The 12,316-nt window shown below is 46.5% G+C and overlaps 1 protein-coding gene and 1 long non-coding RNA gene across 2 annotated transcripts; one reads left to right on the forward strand and one right to left on the reverse strand.

The window, feature by feature from the left end:
* Nucleotides 1-997: 997 nt before the first annotated feature.
* Nucleotides 998-6,824, reverse strand: GC (GC vitamin D binding protein). The gene is made up of 12 exons (XM_015861829.3): nucleotides 6,699-6,824; nucleotides 5,229-5,298; nucleotides 4,682-4,814; nucleotides 4,361-4,572; nucleotides 3,547-3,679; nucleotides 2,970-3,064; nucleotides 2,533-2,662; nucleotides 2,243-2,445; nucleotides 1,884-2,016; nucleotides 1,643-1,740; nucleotides 1,268-1,400; nucleotides 998-1,180 (listed from the first exon to the last, which is right to left on the reverse strand). Exons 1-12 carry the CDS (start codon nucleotides 6,757-6,759, stop codon nucleotides 1,127-1,129), a joined length of 1,455 nt encoding a protein of 484 aa, XP_015717315.2. The 5' UTR covers nucleotides 6,760-6,824; the 3' UTR covers nucleotides 998-1,126.
* Nucleotides 6,825-9,407: 2,583 nt separating this feature from the next.
* Nucleotides 9,408-9,905, forward strand: LOC107313509 (uncharacterized). Its single transcript, XR_001555019.3, has 2 exons — nucleotides 9,408-9,596; nucleotides 9,679-9,905. It is a non-coding gene; the product is annotated as an uncharacterized LOC107313509 (long non-coding RNA).
* Nucleotides 9,906-12,316: the final 2,411 nt, after the last annotated feature.

Raw genomic sequence — 12,316 nt, forward strand, 5'->3', positions numbered from 1 at the left:
ATTTGAAAGAAGAACCATCACCTACTGTCAAAATCCCTTTTGGGCACCAAAAATGAGGGGCTGTTTAGTGATAGATTTACTTGTCAGAATCTCCATAGCAGCCAGGGTATACTAAGCTGGAGCTGAAAAGGATGGGACAATGCCTTCTTAACTCACTTCAGTAAAGGTTTGTGGAAGGATGTGCATGCAGCAGAAGAGAATAATCTTCATGTATGGAGAGCTTGGTCACCCTGATGTATGGCTGCCACAAGGCTGCCATTAATGTGGTTTGTTTCTCTGAATTCATAGGAAATCTGCTAGCATTAAGCCTTGACAAGAAAGATGTTCATTTTCACAAGTAATCTCAGCTCTGTGATGCTGTTACAGTATCTTGTGAGGCTTGATGCTATCCAACATAGCCAAGGTCTGCACTTGGAGCTCAATTCTCATTTTGGAAGTTCCTTACAGGTGGCAAAGGGTACCATCAGCCAAAAACAGGATCAAAATGAGCCCCTTCCTTCTAAGAGTCCATGCAGGCAACAGGGACACGGCATTACTTTTCCCAGTCTTCTGACATGGAGATTTATTTGGAGAGTGGTCAAGGTAGCCTTGTGCAGATCCCTTTTTGGGAGCACTGGCAGCAGCATCACCATGCCCACTTTGGGAAGCAGCAAGGCCTGGAGATGTCATAGACACGGTACAATCCTCACTTCCCTGGGTTACAAGCGCCATCTCTTGGCAACTGCTGAAACTTGAGCTGTTTTATTTCGGACAGACAGCCCAACTTGTGATGTTACTGACGTCTTCCACAGTGACAATATCCAAACAGTCAGAAAGCAACTCCATCTCTGTGGGCACTTGACATGTGATTTTGACTTTCCTACCTAACTGTTCAGAACGTGAACTCCCACAGCCAGAGCTGGGACCTTTACCACCTTTCTGGGAGCAGTACCTTTGCAACCTGGCATACAGTGCAACCACACAGAAAGCAAGGTTTGTGCGCACCCCAGGGCAAGAGTGTTTTTTAAAATATGTTTATTGTGGCTGCAGTGATGTATCAGTTGGGGGACTGCAAGCTGGTCCAGACAACAGCAGTATTTTGCATCCTCCAGCTGGACCTCTCACCTTGTTTTTCACTGTTCCACACCTAGACCAGCATGCAGGAGCCCTGCTTGCACGTACTTGCCAACTCTGCAGTCACCTGCAAGAGGGGAGAAAGAACCGAAGTTTGGCAAGCTCAGGGCTTGTGACTGTCTCATGCATAGTGTTGGGTGGTGAGATGCCCTACCTGTGCAGCACAGTAAAGTGGTGGCGAGTTCGCTGGGCAGCACGTGGAGGCAAAATCAGCTCTCTGATCTGTCAGCTGTGTCAGCAGCTCAGGGCTTGCATCTGGCCTCATCTGCTTGATGCTCTCCTTCAGCCTGAAATTCAAGGACAGACAGGAGAATGTGTCAGTGTGGGGTGGGGGCTTTTGCAAGGACCCTGGTGCATTTAACCTCCAAACCACAGTGCACTGCCAAAATTGGGTGACATGGTTTGCGGGGAAAGTTTCTATGATGCCATGGGAGAAATTAAGTTCATGCAGACAAATTTCAGGTGCCAAAGCTTGGCTAAATCAAGCGTGCATTTCCAGGAGCACCAGCAGAGGGTGAGGAACCTTTACCTCTTCTTGAAGTCAAGGAAATTCAGCTCATTGTACTGCCCACAGAACTGGTTGGTTTTTTCCAGGAAGGCAGGCAGCTCTTTTTCCATCTGCTGACGCTGTGTGGCACAAAAGAGGGCAATTTCTATAAACAGGACCATACAAACAGGTTTTGGGGGGATATGGGTGCTGGAGAGGGAGGCAGTGGACAATGTCAAGGTAGTTTATGTTCTGTAAAACAAAAGGCGCCCCTCCCAGCTACCTTGCTGTCAAGGCATTTGGAAGCATCCTTGGCAGAGCAGCACTCCCTGATGACATTTTCAGAGGCATCATACAGCTTGCCAAGGAAGACATCAGGGACATTGGTGTGCCTCCGTGCCAGCTCAAACATGTACCTGCAGCATGGCAAGAAAAACAAGTTAATATTTAGCACTGGCTGTTGCCATCAAAGCTGCCAGCTCTTGGATGCAGCAGCAGTGTATAGAATGCACTTCCATACTCTTCTCCTCATAGCACATGGGTCTCTTTAGGCTACTGTGAGAAAAGTTCTAATAATAATTAAATTATTTAACAGAGAGAAGGAGTAAGGAAACAAGATGTGGTGGGAACTGGAGTACGGACCTTCTGGTTTGGAGGGGCCCATTATCATCACACAATTGCTTGTTGGTTGGCTTCTGCAGCTCAGGCAGTTTGGGGGCTACAGCTGGTTGCAAGGCAGAAATGCAGAAGTAGTTTTGCATAATGTTTTTTCCTGCACAGCAATCAGCAAACCTTTCGTCTTTGGCTGACAGTGTGGTGCAGATCTTTGTGGTGTGTTCCGACAACTGCAGAGGGAGGAAGAGAGGAAATACAAAGTTTGGTGTCCTGTTCACGGAGCCTCTCAACCCTAAGGTGCCTCAGGACTGTTCTACCTTCTGCTGAATGCAGTCTTCAGCCAGTGAGTCACAGCACTGCGAGAACACCTCAGCCGCATCCTCTGCCAGAGGAGAAAGGTCCTCAAATGATGCACTTGGTACCTTCTGGGCAAGCATGGTCAGGTAGCTGTGCAGACACAAAGCATAGAGGGAACTGAAGAATTTCAGCCCACCTGTTCCACAAGCTTAAGTAGAAACCATAAGCACATCTAGTATTTCTGTATCTGTACTTTTGCCTTTCCCACACACTGAGCATGCCATCCACAAGTGCAGCATCCAAGCACAGAACAACCAGCCTTATTTTGTGGAGGTAACCTCCATCTTTGCCTGAATATATCTTGGTGAAAACCAGAAAGGAGCTGCCATCTGAAATAGAAAAGCACTCCCCATCTAACCTGATCTAAAAAGCAGAAAACACTTTATCCCCTTATTACCTGAACTTCATTTTGTCCTTCCCATATCCTGTTAAGCGCAAGCAAGCTCTGTTCGACATCAAAGTGAGTAGGGAAAGAGTTTTTCTTTGCAGTTTCTGCAAAAAGAAGAATATGTAGCAGCAGAGAGTGGATGGCAGGGTGGAGATATCCTTCAGGAAAAATGGATACCTCTCCAAAGGCAAGGTAAAAAATACTGTACTTGGTGAGTTGCTGCTTGGGTATGCTGTGAGAAGGCCTGTAACTTAGCCTCCTTTTACTACTGGCTGCAAAAGGTAACAGCAGTTCTTCTCATGCTGGGTTTTGGAGCTAATTAGTGTTTCATGAAACTGTCCCACCATCTGGGTGAATTTCCCAACAACTTCACATGTATCTGGAAATTCAACGTGGTGACCAGCAATTTAACTTGAAAATCCCCAATGCTGAGAGCAAAAGTAAAATAAAACCTCCTGAAAATAAGCAGCAGCTTCATGCTGCTTGGCTAAAGATGAATGGGGCCAGAGCTGAGCCACCCTTGGCTGTGGGCATCCATAGGGTAAATGAGCAAAAGGGGAAAGCAGGCTGTGGGGTGCAGACTCACCTCCTTCAGGAAGCAGACAGTGGGCGATGGGGATATGCAGCAGGTGGAGACCATGGACAAGAAGTTCCTGGTAGAGCCCAAAAGCACAGGCAAGGGAGCCTGGCCATAGCTACTGACGTACTCGTGCAGGAACCTGTGTCAGAGGCAACACTCAGATACCCCAGGATCAGGGACTCAGTGGCAGATGCATTGTTTGGGAATGTTATAATACAGTGTGGATGTCAGCCCTGCAGGAACCCTCTGGTGCTGCTGGCTTAATGTATCAATCCATCAACCCACCTGATAGCCCCTCTCTAACCACTTGCATGGCCACCTCCATCTCTCATTCATTTTGTATAATTCTATCCTTGGGGCCTGCACAAATGCAAAATACACCAACATTTTGTTTGGATGTACCAGTAGACCCAGAAAGGGGTTGGCCAAGGCTGCTGCTTCTGCTTTGGACAGTGGCACAGGGACAAGATGTGGAGAGATATGTGTAGTAGTGTGAGCTACAGGCATTATCACCTCCTTGCCCCTGTAGATAGCTGCAGCAATTAATACAGTGCTTTTATTATCAAAGCACTTTTGCAAAGTGACATGGTTACTCCTGGCAGAGAGCTTGGTGGCCCTAACTGACGGAGGTGCACACCTTCTCATTCCATCCCAGAAATAAAAGAACAGGCTTTAAGATAAACATGGAGAACCCTTCCAGATTACTTTCCAGTTTTCATCAACTGTTTCCCAGACTTTGGCCAGCTTGTCTGCACCCTGGCTTGGCATCACAGCAAGACTAAGCACTTTTTCCAGCCCAGCTCAGCCTGTTGGCCCTTACCTGTCAGCAAAGTCCCTTGGGTCCTTTTTGAATGCCTGGCAGAGTTCCTCATTGGAAGGCTCAACATAGTGGGGCAGCTGGCGTGGTGGGTGCTCTAGGGCAGCCAGGCACAGCTTCTGCTCCAGGCCTTGGTGGAGGCAGCAGGCAGCTATCCCCGGGTGGGCAGGGAAAGGCGAGTCAGGGCTGCAGGACTTGGCTGATAGGGCTGAAGACTGTGGGAAGAGAGGATGCTGCTTGCATCCTTGCAGCGCTGGAGAACACTCCCCCGAATCAAATGCACCCACAGTTTTAGGGACCACTGGCTGGTTGTGGTCAACATACCCCAGCATCATAGCAGGAAGGGTCAACACCATCAGCACAGCAGGTCTCCGCCAGTGAGACAATCTCGTTCACAAGGTGGCTGATCTCCCCAAAGGTAGCATTGGAGAACTTCCTGCTGTTCATAATGAGGGCCCTGGGAGCAAAAATGACAAGGGGATGAACTCACTGCATTTCCTAAAAACCTACATCAACATCAGCCTGAGGAAACACAGTCTAACAAAACCATCTGGAAAGCATCAGCATTAGTCCTTCAAAAAACAGTGGCCCATTCTAATAAAGCACTGCCAGGCTGGAGATGGCTGGTCTTTGCCTAGAGCAGGCCTTGGGTGTGCATTAGCTCTTCACTGTTTGACCGCATAGCTGTTTAGCAGAGTTCAACCACAAAGGAAGCCTTTCTCCAGTACAAAGACCCACTAAAGCAATAGGAGCCCTCATCTGCACTGAATAAATAAATGAGCAAATAAATTTGCCTGTTTCTAAGGTTTAATTCTGAAGAGATCTATGTGCTAAGTTTCTCAGGAGAGTAAATACTGTAGGAGGTGCTTACATGGTTCGGTAGTCATCCTTCCCCATGGTCTTGAACTCTTGGCAGACTTTGTCGCGAACATATGGTCTACCTGTAAACATGGAAAAAGGAAGACCTGGGGTCAGCTCACTGATTCTCCTTAAGCAGATGCCTCCTTCCCAGTGACCTTTTTTTACTGCTCAGCTCCATTGAATCTACTGCAGAAAATAACTTACGTCCTCTTTTTGCAAGGCAAAACTATTATTAAATACTTTATGATGAGGAGTTGTGACGGTGTTACTCTTCCTCCCATAAACTTACCCAGAGAAGTTTATTCCACATCTACATTTTATTCTCACTTCTAATTTCCTTTCTCAACAGTTGTATTTAAGAATGTAAATCTTGCTCTATTCCTTGCTCGAGGGTTGTCTTCTCTTTTGCAACAGCTTCTCCCCAAATGTCAGACCTACCACGTATTAGGGAAGCAGCTGATGTACCCTGACTGCGCTGCTGCAGTTTGCATCCAGAGAAAGGGGGAGATGGAAAAATCCTCCCTAAAGTTGGCAGAGCTGTGGGAAAAGCACACTTGCCCCTTGCTCACTCTGTATGGGTGAAACAGGCAGTGTTGGTTTTTAACTGGAGCTGAAGAGGTCAGAAGCAGGTGGCAGCAAACACATCCCCAGACACTCTTGCATTCCTTGGAAATAGTATTGACTTTTTGCTTCAAAAGGCATCGTTTTAGACTTTGATACCATCAGAGTAAACACTGATACCCTGCTGGCCTCTCTGCTGCAACTTTAACATGATTCTCATGGGGCTTTTGGATCAGAACAATCTCCCTTGTTCCCCCAGGGGTTTCAGTCACAGCTGCATTCTCCTGTCCATATCTCTTGTGCTGCTGCAAATCAATGTGTTTTTGCAGTCTGTCAGCCCATCTCCACCAGTGTAGTGTAGGGTCATTTTACCCAAGCTGTGGGGTTATATACTGATATATCAGCCAAAGGTCAAACTGCTTCAGAAAGAGGGAAGGAAAAAAAAGTAATTTTACAAGGTTGCAATGGAAAGAGAAAAAATGGCTACGGTTTATAAGAAAGTAAACCACCATGAAATCAGAGGCCATTTGTTGCTGTTGTTACTGGGTAAGTGGTCTCTGAAAGAAGAGGACACCCACAGGCTATATCCTAACATGAACATCAGTCTGACCTGCTGTAGGTGTGAGCGTCTTGAATTCCTTTTTATTTCCATAATCTGGCAGTGAAAACATATATTTGGGCAAGGTCTTTGGGGTAGATCTATGCTTCCCTATGTTTCTGAGCAAAGAGAACAATGCTAGGTGTTCAGTTCACTTGGCTCCATACAGAAAAAGAACTATGATGGTAAACCTCATTTTTGAACTTCTTTAGAAGCTCAAAATCATTAATACATTAATATGTACAGTATCACAGACCCTATGTAGCAGTAAATCCATTTCAGTCACAGCAGTACAAGGATTTTGAGAGTAAGCACCCTTACCTCGGTGTTCGGCGTGAGTTGCTACGAAAAGCAGCAGCAGGAAGGTAACAGCCGCCTTCATGGTGTGGTGGAGCCACAGCAGAGCGTGGTCACCACCACTGCTTTTCCTCTCAGTGCAAAATCAGCAGCAGTTGGAAATCCAGCCCAGCATTTATATGGAGCTCCTGTGTGTCACCAGTTGAATGATTAATCCCAGCTGAAGAGCAGGAGGTAAGCACCCTTGGCCCAATGCACCAGCACATCCAATTTGGGATTGATTTTAATAATTAACTCAGGGAAAACGGTAGCACATTGCTATAGGACCCCACATAGGATTTTCCTGCACTACATCAGTGCAGAAGGAGATGCATAGGGAAAACATCCCACGGACCCTACAAGCACTAAGGATCACGCTATAAGTGTCTTTGTGAGGACAGAAGTGGCTCTTCTGGAAATTCGTGATTGGTGGGTGTCAGCCCTGGGAAGACCTGGCTTGCACCGTGGCTGGGAAATGCAACAAAATGCAAAGCATTTTTCCCTGTAAGATGTTCCATGGAAGCAAATATGCCAGCTGACATATTATGTAGAATGGTGACAATCTTTTTAGATATGCAGAATAGTAACATAACAAAACGTGATGTAGCTTGGATACTCAAAAGGACTCGTGACCTTTAGAGAGCCGAGGAGTGTTTTGATTACCATTTATCTGTGGAAGACACCTGGATAATAGGCTATTTTGGTATAAACACTGATAGTCTGTCTCTTCTGTGACTATCCTGTGTGATTCAGGCTGTAATTTCCCCATGGCACACTGCTGAATTGCCACCTATTCTCTCAGTTGTCAAGAAAAAAATAAGAAAAACATGGAAATTTGCTAAAAATAGCTTTAGAACAATTACTTGTGAACCCCTGCTGACCAGGGGTGCTTCACAGTTTACTCTCTGGTGCTAAGCAGGGAAGAAGTGGTCAGCAGCTGAGCTCTACCCCAGACCAGCCCCACACCTGCAAGATGAACATTCTTCTGCCCATAAAGAGCCATAAATGAATCCAACAAGCAGTAACAGTAGCTCCAGTCCACTCATTTGGGGACTGTTTTTGGAGCCAAAGCAAGTTAGGAAATTACCCAGAGACCTTCCTAACTCATCTACATTCTAGCTATTAAGTTTCTATTGAACAACTTATTTTTTAATTTATTTATTTATTGTAATTTATTTCATTAGAAATGTGCTTTGAAAAGGAAATTGATTGGAAATACTGCATGAAACTCTGGATGAAGCATTGGGATGAGCTATTTGGTGGCACACTGAAGCAAACCCTCTCATTTTGCTTCCTTAGGGACATATGAGTAGCAAAAACCAACAGCTACCCCACTGCATCACTACCTGATGCTACCACATTAGAACCAACCACACAAGTGCACAGTGAGGGTGCATTTCAGAAAGTGCAGAAGTGGAGGCCGACATGGCACGTTACAAGCAAGTCCAGAAGCCCAAGTGTGGCCACTGGTGGGGGGGGTGGAAATTCAATTGCTTCAAGGAACACAGCAAAAGGCAGACTCAAAAATAAGGTGGCCAGGTAAAAGCATGGTACACAAGCAAAGTGTTGATAAGCTGCGTGGAGGAAAAAAGATCTGAGGGTGTTGGTAGGAACTCAGCTGACTATGAGCCAGCAGGGTGCCCAGGTAGCCAAGAAGGCTAATGGCATCCTGGTTTGTACCAGAAATTGTGTACCCAGCAGAACCAGAGAGGTGATCATCTCCCTAAATTCAGTTCTGCAGAGACTGCAGCTTGAGTACTGTGCTGTTTAGGGCCCCTGACTACAAGAAAGACATACATTGAGGTCCTGGAATGGGTTCAGAGAAGGGCATTAAACCTGTGAAGGCTTTGGGGCACAAATCTTATGGCTGAGGGAACTGGGATTGTTCAGTCTGGAGAATAGAAGGCTCACGCAAGATGACATGACTCTCAACAGCTGTCTGAAAGGAGGTTGTGTTGAGGTGGAGGTTGGCCCTTTCTCCCAGGTAACATCAGTAAGACAAGAGATAAAGGCTTTAAGTTTTGCCACAGGAGGTCCAGGTTGGAAATTAGAAATAATTTCTTCTCCAAAAGTGTAGTAATACATTGAAACAGACTGTCCAGGGTGATGGTGGAGTCACCATTCCGGGAGGTGTTTACATAAAGGGTAGATGTAGCACCTGGGGACATAAGTTTAGTGGGAAGTACTTATGGTAAGGGGGTGGTTGGACTAAATGATCTTAGAAGTCTTTTCCAACTTTGATGATTCCATGACGTTTACTAACAGAGAAACAGTGGCAGTGAGGTCGTCGTGGTAACGAGGGGAGCTCGAAATGCTGCGTCCTGCAGGCCAAAAATATGTGCTGCAGAAAACCCCAAGTAAGAAGCCAGGCCAGTAATTTGGTTGTCAGCACACTGGCAGCTTCCCTGCTCATCGGCTACCACTGGACAGGATGTGATGTCTCAGTGCTCCCTCTCCCAAAGGCTCATCCCAAAGGTACTTCTCCATCAACAAGCATAAAGAAAAACATGATCATGGTCTGAGTGATAATGGAGGGAATAGGAAGGGCTTGGGTGGCTGATCTACTACTTGGGATGCTGAGGGAGACGCTGCCAGCATCTCTGCCCTTGTGAGCTCATAGGACTCCCCTCATCACCAGGGTAACAGAGTCCCCACTATGAGCTCAACAAAGGAACTTCTCCAAGGCATCTTTCCAGATGGGACCAACAGACCCATCAGTATCTAGGGAGCTGTGGGGCTGAGTGGGCGCAAGGATGGTGAGGGCCCGGCGGGGGCGCAGCGGACGGCGCAGGGGGCGCTCCAGACGCCGATACAGAGTGCCCCCCAGCCGCAGGATCAGGAGGAATCGTAGATATAACAACACGCCACTGTCCAGGAGAAAAGGTGACAGCAAATGAGCTTATTATATTGACCTGTGAAATTGTAACTGTAACTATCTTCATGCTTAATGCTTCTCACTAAGCAGGGTATCAACGTGTCTGTGTCACCTACTACTACTGGAAAAGGAGATGAACGCTGCTGACTGCCTTTCTACCACCATGCTCCGCTGGGAAAAACCAAGCCAGTCCTCACACCATCATAAGAACAGGACCCATCGCAACACCAAGATCAGCATCATCTGCAGCTCCTCACCTGTCCACTCAGCCTCAACAAAGACCACCTCCCAATAAACTCCCTAAGATGCAGATAAAATGTGATGTTGTGATGTTATTTGGGACATGAGATATGGGATGTGGGATAATGGATGCGGGATATTGGATGCAACTGTAGCAATGTGCAGCCACAAAAAAGGCTCCCCAGCCAAACCATTCAGAGTGACCTTGACAGGCTGGAAAGCTGGGCTCGGGTGAACCTAATGAGGTTCAACATGGCAAAGTGCAAGGTTTTGCACTTGGGTCGGAAGAACCCCAGGCACCTGTACAGGCTGGGAGGAGTGGTCCTTGAGAGCAGCTCAGCAGAGAAGGACCTGGGGGTCCTGATGGACGAAAAACTTAACATGAGCCAGCAGTGCACTCTGGCAGCCCGGAAAGCAAATGGGATCCTGGGCTCCATCAGGAGAGGGTTGGTCAGCAGGGATAGGGAGGTGATTGTCCCTCTCTACTCTGCTCTTGTGAGGCCCCATCTGGAGTACTGTGTCCAGGTGTGGAGCCCTCAGTACAAAAAAGACATGGAGATTTTGGAAAGGGTCCAGAGGAGGGCCATGAAGATGATCAGGGGGCTGGAGCACCTCCCCTATGAGGACAGGCTGAGGGAGTTGGGCTTGTTCAGCCTAGAGAAGAGAAGGTTGCAGGGTGACCTCATTGCAGCCTTTCAATATCTGAAGGGAACTTACTCCCAGGAGGGGAGTAAACTCTTCAAAAGGGCTGACAATAGCAGGACACGGGGAAATGGTTTTAAGTTAAAAGAGGGAAGATTTAAGTTGGATGTTAGGGGGAAGTTCTTCACTAGGAGAGTGGTTAGGCCCTGGAACAGGCTGCCCAGGGAGGTTGTGGATGCCCCGTCCTTGGAGGTGTTCAAGGCCAGGTTGGACGGGGCCCTGGGCAACCTGATCTAGTAAATGTGTACGTTTGGTGGCCCTGCCAGGCAGGGGGGTTGGAACTACATGATCCTTGAGGTCCCTTCCAACCCGGGTCATTCTGTGATTCTGTGATTCACTCTATGCCACATCACAATCACAGATGGAGTCCAGAGGGCAAAAATCATAGAATCATAGAATTACCCAGGTTGGAAAAGACCTTGAAGATCATCAAGTCCAACCACAGCCTAACCAGAACCCTAACTCTAAAAACCCTACACTAAATCATATCCTTGAGTACCACATCCAAACGGCTCTTGAACACAACCAGGGATGGCAATTCAACCACCTCCCTGGGGAGCCTATTCCAGTACCTAACTACCCTTTCTGTAAAGAAGTTCTTCCTAATATCCAACCTAAACTTGTCCTGGCGCAACTTGAGGCCATCCTCATTTTTAGATTAAATCCCCTTTTCCCTAATACACAGGCAATAAAGAAGGCATTGTGACTGACAGCTATTCTAACTCCAGCATTTCATAATGGCATTATTACAAGTTGAATTTGAATAAAACAATAGGTATAAATGGTACATGAAGAAAAATAATCACATATATTAAGAAATAACTTCAGCATTCTTTAAATCAGCTCCTGATATTATTAAAAGGATTCTTAAAAAAAAAATAAAATAAAATAAAAAAATAAAAAAATCCACCATTACCAACAATGTTCTCCCATGGGATGCTTTGGCTCCCTTCATCCCTACTGCACTGTTTCACTTAATTTGTACAGCAGCCATTACCTGAACTGAAAGGTTGATTTTTAGTCTTTTTTTATTTCCTCAAAGTGGATCAGCCAGTGCTTCTTTAAAGGTTTCTATTTACTTATCACAAGAAAAATGTGAGCAGACTCACAGAAGTGAGTTCCATTTCTTATCTATTCTTTAATTAATTTAAGCCAGTGCTACACCACACACACTTGGAAACTGTCTGAAGGAAACCCCTGCCATTTCCCTGAACCTGGACTTCTGCAGTTATCCTTGAATCACCTGGAGATGCACCTGTGTTTATGCCAGAACTTGAAGGGCAGAGATATTGCAGAGATGAAGCATGGCTCCCCAGTGACCCATGGGTTGGGGCTCACATCAGCCCGGACTCAACAGCTCCAGGGCAGCCCCCTTGCAGCAATGCTAACCCCAGCCTCTGCTTTTCCATTTGCTCATTGAAACAAATAAATAATAACTACAAAGGAAAAAACAAACAAACAAACAAACAACACCCAAAACAACAGACATGCCACTTCCAGCCTTTCCTTCCAACATTCCTCTTCCCACTTATTTCTTACTTTTCTCTGCTTTTTCCTCATCCTCTCCCTTTCACCTATGCCTTCCCATTTCCCCCTGCCTTCCTCCTTTCCCTGAGCCTTGCCCTTTTCATCTTGCCTCGCATGACCCTTTTCTCCTTTTCCTCTTTCCTCCCCTTTCTCCTTCCTTTCCCTGAGCCTTGCCCTTTTCCTTCCTTTTAAAAAGCAACACTACAAGCGCCGAGCCAAAACTTGCAGCTTTCCTGAGTACCTCCAGACCTTTCTACGT

Source organism: Coturnix japonica, chromosome 4 (assembly GCF_054131305.1).
Source record: "Coturnix japonica strain WE chromosome 4, WE-NBRP24, whole genome shotgun sequence".
Classification (NCBI taxonomy): Eukaryota; Metazoa; Chordata; class Aves; order Galliformes; family Phasianidae; genus Coturnix; species Coturnix japonica.

Coding starts and splice junctions, on each gene's coding strand:
- GC (XM_015861829.3), bottom strand. CDS start 6,759: ATGAAGGCGGCTGTTACCTTCCTGCTGCTGCTTTTCGTAGCAACTCAC. Junction 5,299..6,698: donor AACTCACGCCGAACACCGAG/GTAAGGGTGCTT, acceptor CCATGTTTACAG/GTAGACCATATGTTCGCGAC. Junction 1,401..1,642: donor TTCCTTGACTTCAAGAAGAG/GTAAAGGTTCCT, acceptor CTTGAATTTCAG/GCTGAAGGAGAGCATCAAGC.